Genomic DNA, 14,125 nt, shown 5'->3' with positions numbered 1-14,125 from the left:
CACGTCAGCAGAGCGTCACATCCTACGCGCCTGCGTGCATGGCGTCATACGCGCAACCGTAATAAGTGTAGTAAAAATGCATCTAGAAGTTTGAACGAACTGGTTTGAGTCACTGAAGTGATTTTTAATGCTTTTTAAAGAAAACCAAGCCTGCATTTATTTGATCCAAAGTACAGGAGAAACATTATATTTTACTATTTAAAATAAATGCTTTCTATTTAAATATATTTTAAAATGTAATTTATTCCTCTGATTTCAAAGCAGAATTTTTAGCAACATTACTCCAGTCACACGATCCTTTAGAAATCATTCTATTGTTTTGCTGCTCAACATAATTAATTGTATTATTATTGTTATTATGTTGAAAACATATGAGTAGAATTTTTTTTTTCAGAAGAACAGCATTTATCTGAAATCTTTTGTAACATTATAAATGTCTTTATCATCACTTTTCATCCGTTTAAAGCATCCTTGCTAAATAAAAGGATTCATTTCTATCATTAATATTCATTTCTATTAATAATAATAATAAATGTTTCTTGAATGGCAAATCAGCATATCAGAATGATTTCTAAAGGATCATGTCACACTGAAGACTGAAGTAATGATGCTAAAAATCTCTCTTTGATCACAGGAATAAATTACGTTTTACAATATATTCAAATAGAAAAAGTAATTTTAAATAGTAAAAATATTTCAAAATTTTACTGTTTTTCCAGTACTTTGAATCAAATAAATGCAGGCTTGGTGAGCAGAAAAGACTTCTTTAAAAAATATTAAAAATCTTACTGATCAAAAACTTTTGAGTGGTAATGTATTTTAACAATGAAACAAAAAGTAATACATTAATTAATAATAAATATAATATAACGCTGTAAAAATAAACAAATATTTTACATAATACAAGTAATCTTTAATATAAATATTTATTCAAAATATAAATTTACACCAAAATATGCAGGCAATAGTAAAATTCTTGACTACAGGAGGTGACAACCCAAGACTTTTGAAATGGGTAAATAAACAAATGTTTAACAGTTTAAACAGAATTAAACGATTTCTAAGTAAATTTAATACTTTAAGTAAATAATAAATATAATTAAAATACAATATCAAAATGTAAAAATAAACAAATTAACCAACATATGACTTCAATTATATAAAAATATTGTATATGTTTACAAAACTAGTCTTTAATATTGATTTACTGCAGAATACTAATCTACTCTAGGTGGCAACCTGAGACTTTAAATTGTCAAAGCTGTTATTAAGCTGAAAAGCTGAAAGGCAGCTGCCAGGAAAATAACTATACATATACATATTTGTAGCACAAAGTGGTGTTATATACAAATGGAAAGTGAAAAATAAAAATCCAACCAGGTTATGGTATACATGCATGTTTCACTACTTTTAATGAGTTCACTCTTGTTTACTACAGCATTTTCTCACCCTTAAAGAAAGCCAGTTTAGAGACATCTGTTTCTTTTAAAATATTTTACTGTTACATTGTTTTACATCTTAGAAAGCTATTCAATTTTATTTATTATTTGTATATTTAAAAGTATTTTTGGGATCACTTGCTTAAGCACAATTCTTTCTTTTTTCTTTCTGCTTCGTCTCATTTTCAAAGTTACTCCTCAGGCTTTAAGTTCAATTTAAAAAATCAGCTAAAAATGTAAAGCACATTGTCAAAGTAAGTTTTATCTTCATTTTCCTTTTCAGAGAGAAAAACAAAACCATGTTTTCTGGAAACCCGTGGAGCAACATCAGCATTTAAGAAACATAATTTACAACAACCCAGAAGCACAATGTCAGAGACTAATATATTAACCCCCTATTGTTCGCCCTCCAAGGAGCCTTTTTGCACAGTTTCATACGGCAGTATTTAAATAAAACATCTTATGACGTGAATTTTAACATAAAATTGGGCAACGCTTGTACCAGAAGTGAAGCAGAAGAGAAAATGACTAAACAAGGTGCTAAAAGGTCACTCTTCTTTTCCCTGAAGCTTTAAAGTCCCAAACTTCCACATGTATAATGAAGTACTGGATAATTGTTCCCCTATGAACCTCTGAGGCAGAGCGAATTTAATAATTACCACGCTCCCGCTCTCCCTCAGGTTCTCTTTGTGTACTTAGCAACAAGAGCCTGGGAATATATATTAATTACCGCAAACAGCGCTCAGGTGAACAGCACGGTCGGTACATTAGGCCTACGAAGTGACTTCGCAGAGAAGGTTTGCTCGGTGATAATGTGATGTCACATTCATGGTTGAGTAGTGTGAGTTGATGTGATGTGTTTGTCAGGCATGATGTGATGTTGATGTGTTCTATCTATGCTTTATAAAGGTCAGCTGTCTGACTATTGATTACTTGTTCAATACAGGGTTTCAGTGGAATAATCAATATGACCCTGAGGTGATGTCAGCGGAGGCATCCGGTGTCAGACAGTCAGTGTCGGCTTGAACAATAGACAAAACATGTCATTTTATGTAATGTTATTATGATAAAAGTTAACCCAACCCTTCTTGAACACGCCTAGAGCTAGATATTGGTATCCAAACAGCCATAAATTTAGCCATTACTGTGGTAAAGCAACTTCTCTTTGTGTGTGTGTGTGTGTGTGTGTTTGTGGGAGAGAGATCTGAGTAAATATACATGTACAGACTTCATTGTTTGATTTTATGTTACCTCATAACTTCTCATATCTTTTCTTAGATCTAGAACCTAAAACATTTATGCTGTACATGTACAATTACTTTAGCAAATACACTATTATTCTCTCGCTTTGTTTACATTGAGGGTGTTGACAGTTTTGTGAAGAATACATTGCTGCAACAGTGCTGCATTATTTATCCATAAAAACTCACTATAGGTTTTGTAATAAGATGGGCTGCATATTTTTAGCGGTTGACATAGGCTGGCCCGTGTCCTTGCTCCACAAACCGTGCCCACGAAAGGGGGTGTGAAAAGGAGGGGGTGCCAGGGACGCGAATTTACCAATCCTACTATAAAAAAGGCCAAGCTCATGAATATTAAACAGGCCGCCTGATTGGACGCTTCCAAAGATACGTCAGCACATTCGAATGAATATTCATATAGCGAGACGTCGCCATAGTACGATTGGTAATTTTCGTTTGTAGCGCTGATAAGTTTGATTCATTCAAGCGAATCGGTTCGCTCGAAACATTCGATTTAGAGAATCGATTCAAACGAGTCATTGTTGAAAAGTCACTTCACGTCCTGCTTTTTAAATACATTACACAGATTGAGCTCACAACATGACAGCTCTCCTTTACAGTTTAACTGGTGAAGGGAAATTAACAAGTACTGCTATTTAACTGTATAATTATATAAATAGCGTGGTTACGCTACATATGTAACCTATATGCTAGCTTCGCTCAAACATAACTTTCGCCACTCAAATCAAATGATTCGCGAAAGCTTTAAGAATCGGTTCGTTTGAATCACTAATGAGAACCGACTCACAACAACAATTCCGCCGCGAATCGGACATCATGTTCGTTTGCATCTAGAAGTGAGAACGACTGGATCTCTCCGTATATATACACAGACTCAATGAAAAGTCAGGTTTGTCTAGTGTCAGACCTTGTCTGTCAGGATAGCGGAACTGAAGGCTGTGCCAGTATCTCCTTCTTTCATCCATGAAACGGGAAGTCGCCTGATTATTAATGACTTTTAGTGGAAAAAGCCTTGGAATCGAGCACACGGTGGATTTTCATGTGTTTGACGGGTGATTTTGAAATTGCTCCTTGTCACTTTACATCTTCGAGGGAGGCACAGATCGGACCGTGTTATGTTATATGGATACGTTACGGATAAAGACAGCGTTGCATTTCCATTAGATACGGACAGTCTGAAGAGAGATCCACGTTTTCATCACTGAACCTCTGCGAAAATCTTGATTTGCACGTCTTGTGGTGATTTCAGTAGTGAAAATGTGAGGATATGCACCATTTCTAGGCACAACACAAGGCGCTAGTGGTGTATTGTGAGATGCATTTCCATATTTCATACGGCACGGGAGCGCAACATGTATTTCCTGCGTGAATCCTGTACGCGCCGATAATGCACAGGAAGAGAAATGCATTTTAACAGACTGTGTCAGGCCACGATACGCTCTCCGATCACGATCGCGTCTGTTTTCTCAATCTGAGCTGCCATTCGGGTTTTATTTTGCTTATCACAGGGTGTCATGCCGATCTGGGGAGAAACACCGCGTTCAGTGGTCGTATCGCTTCCTTCCTGAGTCCTGATGTTCTTCATCCATGCGAGGATTCACCATGGAAACCCACAGTGAGCGCTGGTGGACACCGAGACTGGATCCTGGATTGGAAACAGAGAGGCTGATGGATGTGTAAACAGCTCCCATATCCTTTTTGTCGCCTTCATGTCAACTTGCTGAGACTTGTCTGTGCAGACCTCAGAAAAACAAAGGCGTGTAGCTGGGGGCATTTGTTCGAGAAGCGCATCCCAAGTGCCAAAGCGTCTCTAGGCGCTGGCGGGGGCCAATGCCACGAACATGCGTGCGAGATCTGATTCGGCGTCTAAACATGCCAGGCATGACAATCGGGTGGCCGCTTCGGATCTGATCTCAGGTTTGGACATTGGCGAACACGTTTGCGTTAAAACCCACACGGAGTGTTAGTTTTTAGAGCATCTTTTACGACCCAACCCAGGATGCCTCGGAACCGGGCCTTTTCCGAGCCCGAGTATTCTGCGGAATATTCGGCGGACTGTTCGGTCACCCTGCCCTCTGACCCCGGGCAGGCGGTCGGGCGCACCCACGAGGTGACGGTGCGCAGTTCCGGCTGCTGCCTGTGTCTGCCGCGGTTCATGCGTCTGACCTTCGCGCCAGACTCTCTGGAGAACCTCTACCAGACCTATTTCCGCCGGCAGCGGCACGAGACCCTGCTGGTGCTGGTGGTGTTCGCGGCCCTCTTCGACTGCTACGTCATTGTGATGTGCACTGTGCTTTACACGAGCGATAAGCTGGCCTCTGTGGCCGTGGCGTCGGTGGGACTGGCGGCGGACGTCGTGCTGTACTTGCTGTGCCGGTACGGCCTGCTCCCGGACCGCGTGACCCGCCGCCTAGTGCCCTACGCTTTATGGGTGCTCATAGCGGCCCAGATCTTCTGTTACTTAGGACTGAACTTCGCCCGCTTCCATCAGCCCAGCGACACGGTGGGCTGGCAGGCCTTTTTTAGCTTTTCCTTCTTTTTGACGCTGCCGCTGCGGCTGACCCCCATAGTGCTCATCACGGCCGTGTCCTGCGGCGTGCACACCCTCGTCCTGGGCGTCACTATTGCCCAGCAGCAGCAGGAGGACATTCAGGGGGCGGCTCTTGGAAGACAGGTGAGAAAAATGATGGAAAAGATGGCAGGAGTTTGGAGAACTGAAGACGGATCTTGAGAGATTCAAATGATCATGATGTTCTTTACTGGCATCTGCGGTTCCACGAAGAACCTTTAAAAATCAATGAAACCTTTACATTCCACAAATGGTTTTTCACAGTGATGCCATGACCATTTTTGGTTCCCCAAAGAGCCTATGAGTGGTCAGTTCTTAAAAGAACCATTTTTGCTAAGTGTGAAGAGCATTTTAAAAATATCATCTCTCAGTTCCTCCTGAGGTTTCTGATCAAAGCCCAATTCAACTGGTGTTAAATCCTGCGAACGTGAAAGACTCAATGACAACAATTTTTGGCATCAAACAAACACAGGCTTTGTAGTCTAAAGGCTGCATGAAAATTTGACTCTCTTTAATAATCGCACTCATTTAGATCTTAAATCAATGATATTAAAATAATGTGTACTTTTCTTAGTCATTTTGAAGGGAATACATCCTGAAAAGCCTTGTAGATGCAAGCCTTGTAGATCTATCTGTCTATAAGCTACCTACCAATGTTTGGTACAGGACGTACCAGTTAGTTAGTACTATTACAAAATATATAGTAAGATAACACTTTAGTTTCTCCATTAACTAACAATGAGGAATACATTTGTTATAGTACTTATTAATCTTTGCTGATGCTGGTTAATAGAAATACAACTGTTCATTGTCCATTAAATAGTATTAACAGATGACTTTTGATTTCAACATTGAAACTAACATTAACTTTCATTGTTAGTTCATGATAACTAATGTAGTTAACTGATGTTAACAAATGTAACCTTATTGTAAAGTGTCAACAGTGTTAAAACAGATTTAATTAGATCATTAGATTTAATGCATGACACTGTACTAATTAATACTAATTAATAATGCTAGTTATAATAGTTAATATTTATATGGTACTATGAAGTCTAAATGGTACCTTAATCCAAACTGAGCTAAAGCTTTAGTCATAAAATTGTTAACACTTTATTTAACTATTTTAGTTAACGTGATCTAAGAATGAGCAATACTTCTGCAGCATTTATTAATCTTAGTTCATGTTAATTTCGGCATTTACTAATGCAATAATAAAATCACAAGTTGTTTGCTAACTTTAGTTAATGCTGTGTGTTCATTAATACGTTAACAAACATTAACGAAGTGTTACCATAAAATAATTATTTTATAAATCATGTTAAAGCTTACTTATTGGCATTGATGGTTCCATGAAGAGCCTTTAACATCCATGAAAAGGCTTTTTAGATTATTCAGATGTTCTTCACACTAAAAAAGAGGTTGTTTTAAGAACTATGATTTTTCTGTGACTGTGAAAACCTTTATTTTTAACTTTTAACCAGCTGACTTACGATAAAATAGCTATGTTTACAATCAAAGGCATCAAATCCTGAGTCAGCTGGACATTCAGATCACATTCGTGCCTTGTTCATTTTTTGATTTTGTTTGTTTAACATTTCTGACATAGTGTACAATCGATCACATTTCTTTTCTTAGGAAGAAAAAGAACTTTTCATATGAGGGGCTGTGCGAGTGGATAATGTCGTATGTTAGAGTTGCCCTTTGGTCTCCACTTGACGACAAAATGGTTCTGTGTTGCATTATAAGAAAAGCGTGGACGTTTCTGGTGCAACAGATATTAACAGACGCAGACCTTTATTTCATTCCATGAATTTAGGCTTGCATGAAGGGTTTCTTTACAAATCCTCTGAATTACGCTAAACCTCTGAACCAAAACACCATCAGGTTGATGTCGAGTTATTTTCAAGACGATTAAACATATTTTTTTATCCCAAGTACTATTACAACAGTTTAAGAAATTACGTTGTGAATTATTTACACATCATGGTAGCGTTTATTGTTTTGCCTTTATATGCTTAATTGTCATAAAAATAATGTTAAAATGCAGAAAATCTGGCCTTCTTGATATAATATCACGTAAGATATTTTCTGTTGATTTTGGGATCAAATATGACTGGACATGAATTCATCAGATTCAGCTAATAGATCATAAATAGTAAGCTGATATTTGCTTGAGTGGTGTTTGTGTCACTGCAGTCATAAGATGGTGACGGGGCCAGAAGGGCCGGCAGGTGGGTGTCCAGCCGAGGTGCTTCGCTCTTCTTACTCAGCAAGACTGTTTTTGGTACAAACTGCAGCCCCGAGAGGCATAACACAGAAAGCAGTTTATTCAAATACATTACAGAGACAGAACCTGGAGATCAATGGCTCACAGAGGTGAATCTCATGAAACCTGTAAAGAACAATTTCATCTGTTTCACCCCAAAATCAAAACCATGAAGATGATTAATTATGTTTTCTAAATTATTTCTACTGATGAATATGGTATTTATATACGTAACGGTACTATTTGTTGTAATGCTGTTTTGTGCTAATTTAAAACCATTACAATATTTCTTTTATTTATTTAGTTATTCAGTTATTATTATTATTATTATTATGTTTTCAGAATTATATATACAAATAATGGTACTATTTGTTGTACTGCCTTTTTGTGTTGATTTAAAAACACTGACAAATACAAATAAATATAGCATTTATACATAATGGTTGTATTTGTTGTACTGCCCCTTTTGCGGCTGATTTAAAAAATATTACAGTATTATATCTGCCAATAAGTACAGTAGTGGTCTGAAAGAAGCAGATGCTAGGTGAGGAAGGCTCGTTTGTCAAGTCATGATGGTGCTGTTCTGTTTTGCAGTTGCTGGCCAACATTGTGATCTACTTATGTGCCATCACAGTGGGCGTCATGTCGTATTACATGGCCGACCGCAAACACCGCAAGGCCTTTCTAGAGGCCCGGCAGTCGCTGGAGGTCAAGCTCAACATGGAGGAGCAAAGTCAGCAGCAGGTGAGAGAAACAACCGGACAAAACCAACATGAGTGTGTGGAATTTAATGCTGGCCAGTCAGTTCCTTCACTGGAGATGCAATATCCTGAGATATGTTTTGAAAACTTGAACTTTTAACTTGAGCATCACAATTTTAGAATGCAGCGTCATGGAAAGACGTGAGAGTCAAGAGCAGCGGTCACAGATGTCGTAGGGCAGGTTTACATAGGAAAACAATAGGAAAGTGGAATTCATAAACTTTTTCTGTGCATGAACAACCCCTTGATGATAAGTAGGTGAAATCTGTGAATTAAACATTTAGTGTAGTGAGGTCGTAGGTGCTGCATACTAGTGTTTGAAGCATTGCACAATGTGTGCATGCTGTTTCTTAAAGTAGAAGGCATTATATACTGAAACATTCAATGTGTACAGTGTTCAGAATACAGTAAGATAGTGTTCAGTTGGCAGCATAGCTAGACATTTCCATTTGATGCTATTAGTTGTGCAGAAAACACATGCACACTTGACCTTTGAATAATACATGCATATGTATACATAAAGGGTTTTTATTTCCGTTCAAATCCAGAATACCAGTGTTTTTTCCCACCATCCGCGTAAAAATCCCTGGCCGAATTACCTACTGTTTTTTGACAAACATTAAGGGTGTGTGGTAATTTAATTGCTGTCCGAATCCACATCTTTGAGTTTACAAGAAGAAACCAATTCAAAATTCAATGTTTATATCCTTTCTGACCACTGCTGAACACTCTACGGTAACTGTTGCACTTCACCGTAATTTGCAGGCATACTTATTACTGGAAAAAAATACTGAAACTCTGGAAAGTATTTACAAGAACAATAGTAGATTTTTTTTATTTACTAAAAAAATTATGGTAACAGTATTATTTTTGATTAGTTTTTAAGGCTTGATTTTTTTTTTTTTTTTTTTTTTTTTTAACGGGGTCATTGGGTGCCCATTTTCCATAAGTTGATATGATTCTTTAGGGTCTTAATGAAAAGTCTATAATATACTTTGGTTAAAAATTAATCAATGGTTGTGTAAAACAACACCCTTTTTACCTTGCCAAAATCAGCTCTGCTGAACATAGACGGATATATGTAGATCGGGAGGCACATTCCCTTTACAAACAAATGTAATCCACTGCATCTTCAGCGGCTCAGATGTGGGGAGTAAATGACGACCACTATGTTCATTATTACATCCAGCACTGCATGGATTTTATCATTATAGGGTAGATTTGTACATACACTGCCAACACACATTAATGTTCAAACAACATGAAAAAGTGAACTTTGCATCCGATGACCCCTTTAATGGAATCTACCTGAATAAATCATGTAAAATCTATGAAACAATGAATTTAATATTAAAAGTTAAATGTGCTCATTTTTTTTAAGTTGGTTCTTAAAAGTCTGTGAATTTGAGTAAGGCCTTTTTGTCTTGGACTTATTATGGAGTTATTTTGTACATTTACAACAGTGGTTCTCAGCTCCAGTCCTCGAGGCCCACTGCTCTGCACATTTTGTATGTCTGCCTCATTTAATGCACCTGATTCAGATCATCAGCTCATTATTAGAAAGATCCGTGAACTGAACTGTGTGTGTCAGTTTCAGAAACATACAAAATGTGTAGAGCAGTGGTTCCTGAGGACTGGAGTTCAGAACCTAATTAAAAGACTGTATACAGACAGACAGCTCAAGCAGGAAAAAACTTTTTACTGCACTAGCATTAGCAAAGCTACTGCTCAGTGAACAAAGCATCATGCCTCAGTACATGCAGTTATCCAGTTCTACTCTTCTGCACAATGGTAACAATAAAAACTTAAACATAACTGAAACTCTTTCAAATGTCAAACATACCATTAAACATTAATAGATGTTTTCCTGTACTCAAAAACATATGAAGTAGCATCTAATTTCAGTATTTCTCTCATATGCAAAGCATGCTGGGAACTAACAATCACTGCCCAAATAAAACTGCAAAACTGAGCTAATTCTCTTAAAATTAAAGGAGAAGTTTACTTCCAGAACAACAATTTACAGATAATGTACTCACCTCCTTGTCATCCAAGATGTTCATGTGTTGGATGGTAAAGAAATTGTTTTTTTTTAGGGAAAACATTTCAGGATTTTTCTCCATATAATGGACTGATATGGTGCCCCAATTTTGAACTTCCAAAATGTAGTGTAAATGCGACTTCAAACGATCCCAAATGAGGTTGTATATGATCCCAGCTGAGGAAGAAGGGTCTTATCTAGCGCAATAATTTTTTATTTTCATGAAAATACAATTTAAATGCTTTTTAATCCCAAACACTCATCTTGTCTTGCTCTGTCTGAACTCTTCAAACATATCTAGTTTTATTAGTGAAAAGTTTTTAGTATTTTCTATGCAACACTGAACCACAATTTCTTAATAAAATATACACACTATTTTTAATTGTCACCGTACTTTTTTAAAATGAAAATTACAAGACCCATGATTCATTTTTTACAGTGTATGGCAGCACCAGATATGCAATACAATTTTAAAATATGTATGTTATAGACCTACAGTTATATACGTAATAATATAAACAAAGCAGCTTTATGTTTACCTTATGTAAGTAAAGGGTTGCATTAATAAGAAACAAATACTGTCTAAATAGGGCTTGCAATCTGAATTTTGAAAAATTGCAATTTGTGCTTTAAAAAAAAAAAATTCAGGTTTGCTGTGCTTGTTTGTAGTGCTTCACAATTTGACTAAAATATTTGTGATTATATATAAATATGGCTTTTAAATAATAATAATAATAATTTATTTAATACTTGTTTACTATTTTAAAAATTTCACTGCAAAACAAAACAAAAATAAATAATATGACAATATTTCAATTTTACATTTCAGCAGTAAAATTAGAATACTAACATCTGTCTTGATGTCCTCATTGTCAAACTTTTATTTTGACAGAAAACCGCAGGAAGTGCTTAAAGCTTCTCTTTTGTCGATAAGCACTTCTCATTACATGTTTGGCAAGACATTTGGCACACGTTTGGTTTCCAAATGTTTATGTAGAGCATCATTTATTGTGAACTAAGTTGCGTGAGCTGCTCGTGTGTAACTGAACACAGTGCTGCGCTTCACTCAGAAACACACAGGTCATATATCTATTATCTGTTATTAAATATTGATAATTGTGCTGAGCCATATTGCAGTTTCAGTTTTGATTAATCACGCAGGCATATTCCTGGTTTTAAGATGCAGTCACATTAGCAAATTTTTGCAGTTGTGTAGCGTTGTATGAAGCGGCTTTCTGTTGATCAACGTGACCAATTCACGTGTCAAACTTGAACCCGAACCGAGCTTGAGGAAATCTTTCGCCCTCATAGCGGAACAAAGCGAATTTACCAAATACAGTCACATTTACTGCTGATTTGCAAATTTTCACAATCAAAAACAAGTTTCACGTGAAGTCAAAAGATTTCTTCATGCAGAACCTTCATAATGTTATATGAAAATAAAATAACTCTCTTCAGCTTTTGATAATCGTTTGGTCTGTTTGTCCGTGACATCATACATTGTAGCTCCGCCCACTGTGAAATCTGATTGGCCTGAAATCCTGGCCTGCGAAACTGTCTATCAAACATCTGATATGTTTGCCTGTGATGTCATATCTTGTAGCTCCACCCATCTTGGAATCTGATTGGCTAAAAATCCCACCCCACAAAACTGTCTATCAAACATCAGACATGTCTTGATTGGCTGAGAGTGTGTGACGTGGCATTTTCAGTTTTTGTGATGACAGAAAATGCTTTTGGAGTCGTCGTGCCGTTGATTTGTGTATGTGCAGAGATTCAGCAGTCAGTGCGACACTTACAGAGCAAACGGTTCCTATTAACTACAAGTTGAGAAGAGAAATAGGTGTGTGTGTGTGTGTGCGAGAGAGAGAGTGCAAAACAGGCCGATAAGAAGCATATGAGGAGAAACTCCCTGAATACTAATGGAGGAGCAGGGGCTGCTGGGAGACGGGGTCCGCCAGCCAATCAAGGAGCATCCGGCGACGGCAGGTTACCATGGCGACCAACCTCCTGAGACGATGTCAGCTGTAATCACACTAGCGACTCCCTCCTCTTGATCCTTCCCAACCTTTATCTTCTTTTATTGTCAGACTCTCGGGTGAATACGCTGACCTGATACGTCGTCAGCTGCCTCCTCTGCTCACGCGTGAGTGTGTGTGTAGGAGTGCTAGAATGTGTCGGAGGAGAAGCGGTGGGCAGTGAGTGTGTGTGTGTGCGCGTGCACTAAAGGGCTCTGCGTCGTCCTGCCTGTCATGTCAGAGTCGTATCACGTCGATGGCGCACCGGTCAAAGCGGAGCCGCTTAACGTGTTCACGTGTGAAATATGTTTGGGCTGAAACGGCCTGCTGTGAGTGGACATGTTAACAGGTCGCCATCTGGAGTTTCAGTTAATGGTTAGTGCCGTCGATGCGTCAAGGAGCATATTTGACCAATAAATTTACATATATTTGTGCGTTTTTTTCCCCAAGAGCTTAATTTGCATTTTCTTTAACCATTTAAAGGGCAGTCAATGTCTGTTAGCTGTGAACTACTAAAAGCTGACTAAACTTTTTTAGCACATATAGAATACCATTTAAAAGTTTGTCGATAGTTATTATATTCTCAGAAAGGCTGCATTTATTTGATAAAAATACAGTAAAAATAGTAAAAATGTGAAATATTATTACAATTTCAAATAGCTGTTTTCTACATGAATATATTGTAAGATGTAATTTATTGCTGTGATCAAAGCTGAATTTTCAGCATCATTACTCCAGTCTTCAGTGTCACAGGATCCTTCAGAAATCAGGCTAATATGCTGATTTGCTGAGCAAACATTTCTGATGATTATCAGTGCTGAAAACAGTTGTGCTGCCCAATATTTTTGAGGGAACCATGATGCATTGTATTTTTCAGGATTCTTTGATGTATAGAAAGTTTTTAAAAAACAGCTTTTATTTGGTAACATTTTAAATGTTTTTACTATCACTTTTGATCGATTAAATACAGCCTTGCTGATTAAAAGTATTAATTTTTTTAAAGGATTAATAAATTACAGGACCTGGGACATCCAGAATATTTAAAAATTATTAAAAAAATTGTTTTCTGTTGAGTTACAGAATTTAAAAAAAACTCTGTTGAGTTAGGAAACCGTGATGCATTGTATCAGGATTCTTTGATGTATAGAAAGATAAAAAAAAAAAAAAAACAGCTTTTATTTGGTAACATTTTAAATGTTTTTACTACGATTAAATACAGCCTTGCTGAATACAAGTATTAATTTCTTAAAAAAAGAAACATAAATAAATAACAGGACCTGGCACCACATAGCTGGCCTAAACAGAATATTCCTTTTTTAACATAATTTTCAAAAACTTTTTTTTTTTTTTTTTTTTTTTTTTTTTTTTTAGAATTTTAGAATTTTTGGAAACGATTTTCTGTTTATTTAATTATTTATTTATTTTAGAATTTTTTAACATTTAAATTTTCTGATCTTTTTTTTTTTTTGGAATTAAACGTTATAAAAAACATTTTCTTGGAATTAAACACAATTTAAAAAATTGAATTAAATGGAATAAAACTAAAAATATATGCCAAAACTCAAAATTGAAATGCAAACTTTAACTCTTGGAGTTAAATATGATTAAAATATAATTATGCCTGATAAATATTTGTAAAATTTGTGTTCATTTCAGAGTACATTTTTGTATTAGTAACTGAAACTATTAACAAATGAGTATTTAGCAAACAAACATGCAAGAGGTGGTTGATGTACAGGATTGTGTGAATATATCCATCAGTTCTG

At 36.6% G+C, this 14,125-nt stretch overlaps 1 protein-coding gene across 3 annotated transcripts in view; it reads left to right on the top strand.

Annotated features, from left to right (window-relative positions):
• The first annotated feature begins 2,215 nt into the window (after positions 1-2,215).
• adcy3a (adenylate cyclase 3a) overlaps positions 2,216-14,125 on the top strand; it is a 38,870-nt gene continuing 26,960 nt past the window's right edge. For 2 of the 3 annotated variants that reach the window (XM_051131173.1, XM_051131172.1), the window contains exons 1-2: positions 3,515-5,375; positions 8,134-8,283. In XM_051131173.1, coding sequence (XP_050987130.1) covers positions 4,701-5,375; positions 8,134-8,283 — 825 coding nt within the window. In that variant the 5' untranslated portion in view covers positions 3,515-4,700. Of the gene's footprint in view, positions 2,237-3,514; positions 5,376-8,133; positions 8,284-14,125 lie in introns of those variants that run through there. The other variant, XM_051131174.1, reaches the window with a different exon arrangement.

The sequence above is a fragment of the Labeo rohita genome, chromosome 16, assembly GCF_022985175.1.
Source record: "Labeo rohita strain BAU-BD-2019 chromosome 16, IGBB_LRoh.1.0, whole genome shotgun sequence".
Lineage (NCBI taxonomy): Eukaryota > Metazoa > Chordata > Actinopteri > Cypriniformes > Cyprinidae > Labeo > Labeo rohita.
The sequence above is the reverse complement of the archived record's forward strand: the minus strand, read 5'-3'. Positions and strand labels throughout refer to the sequence as shown.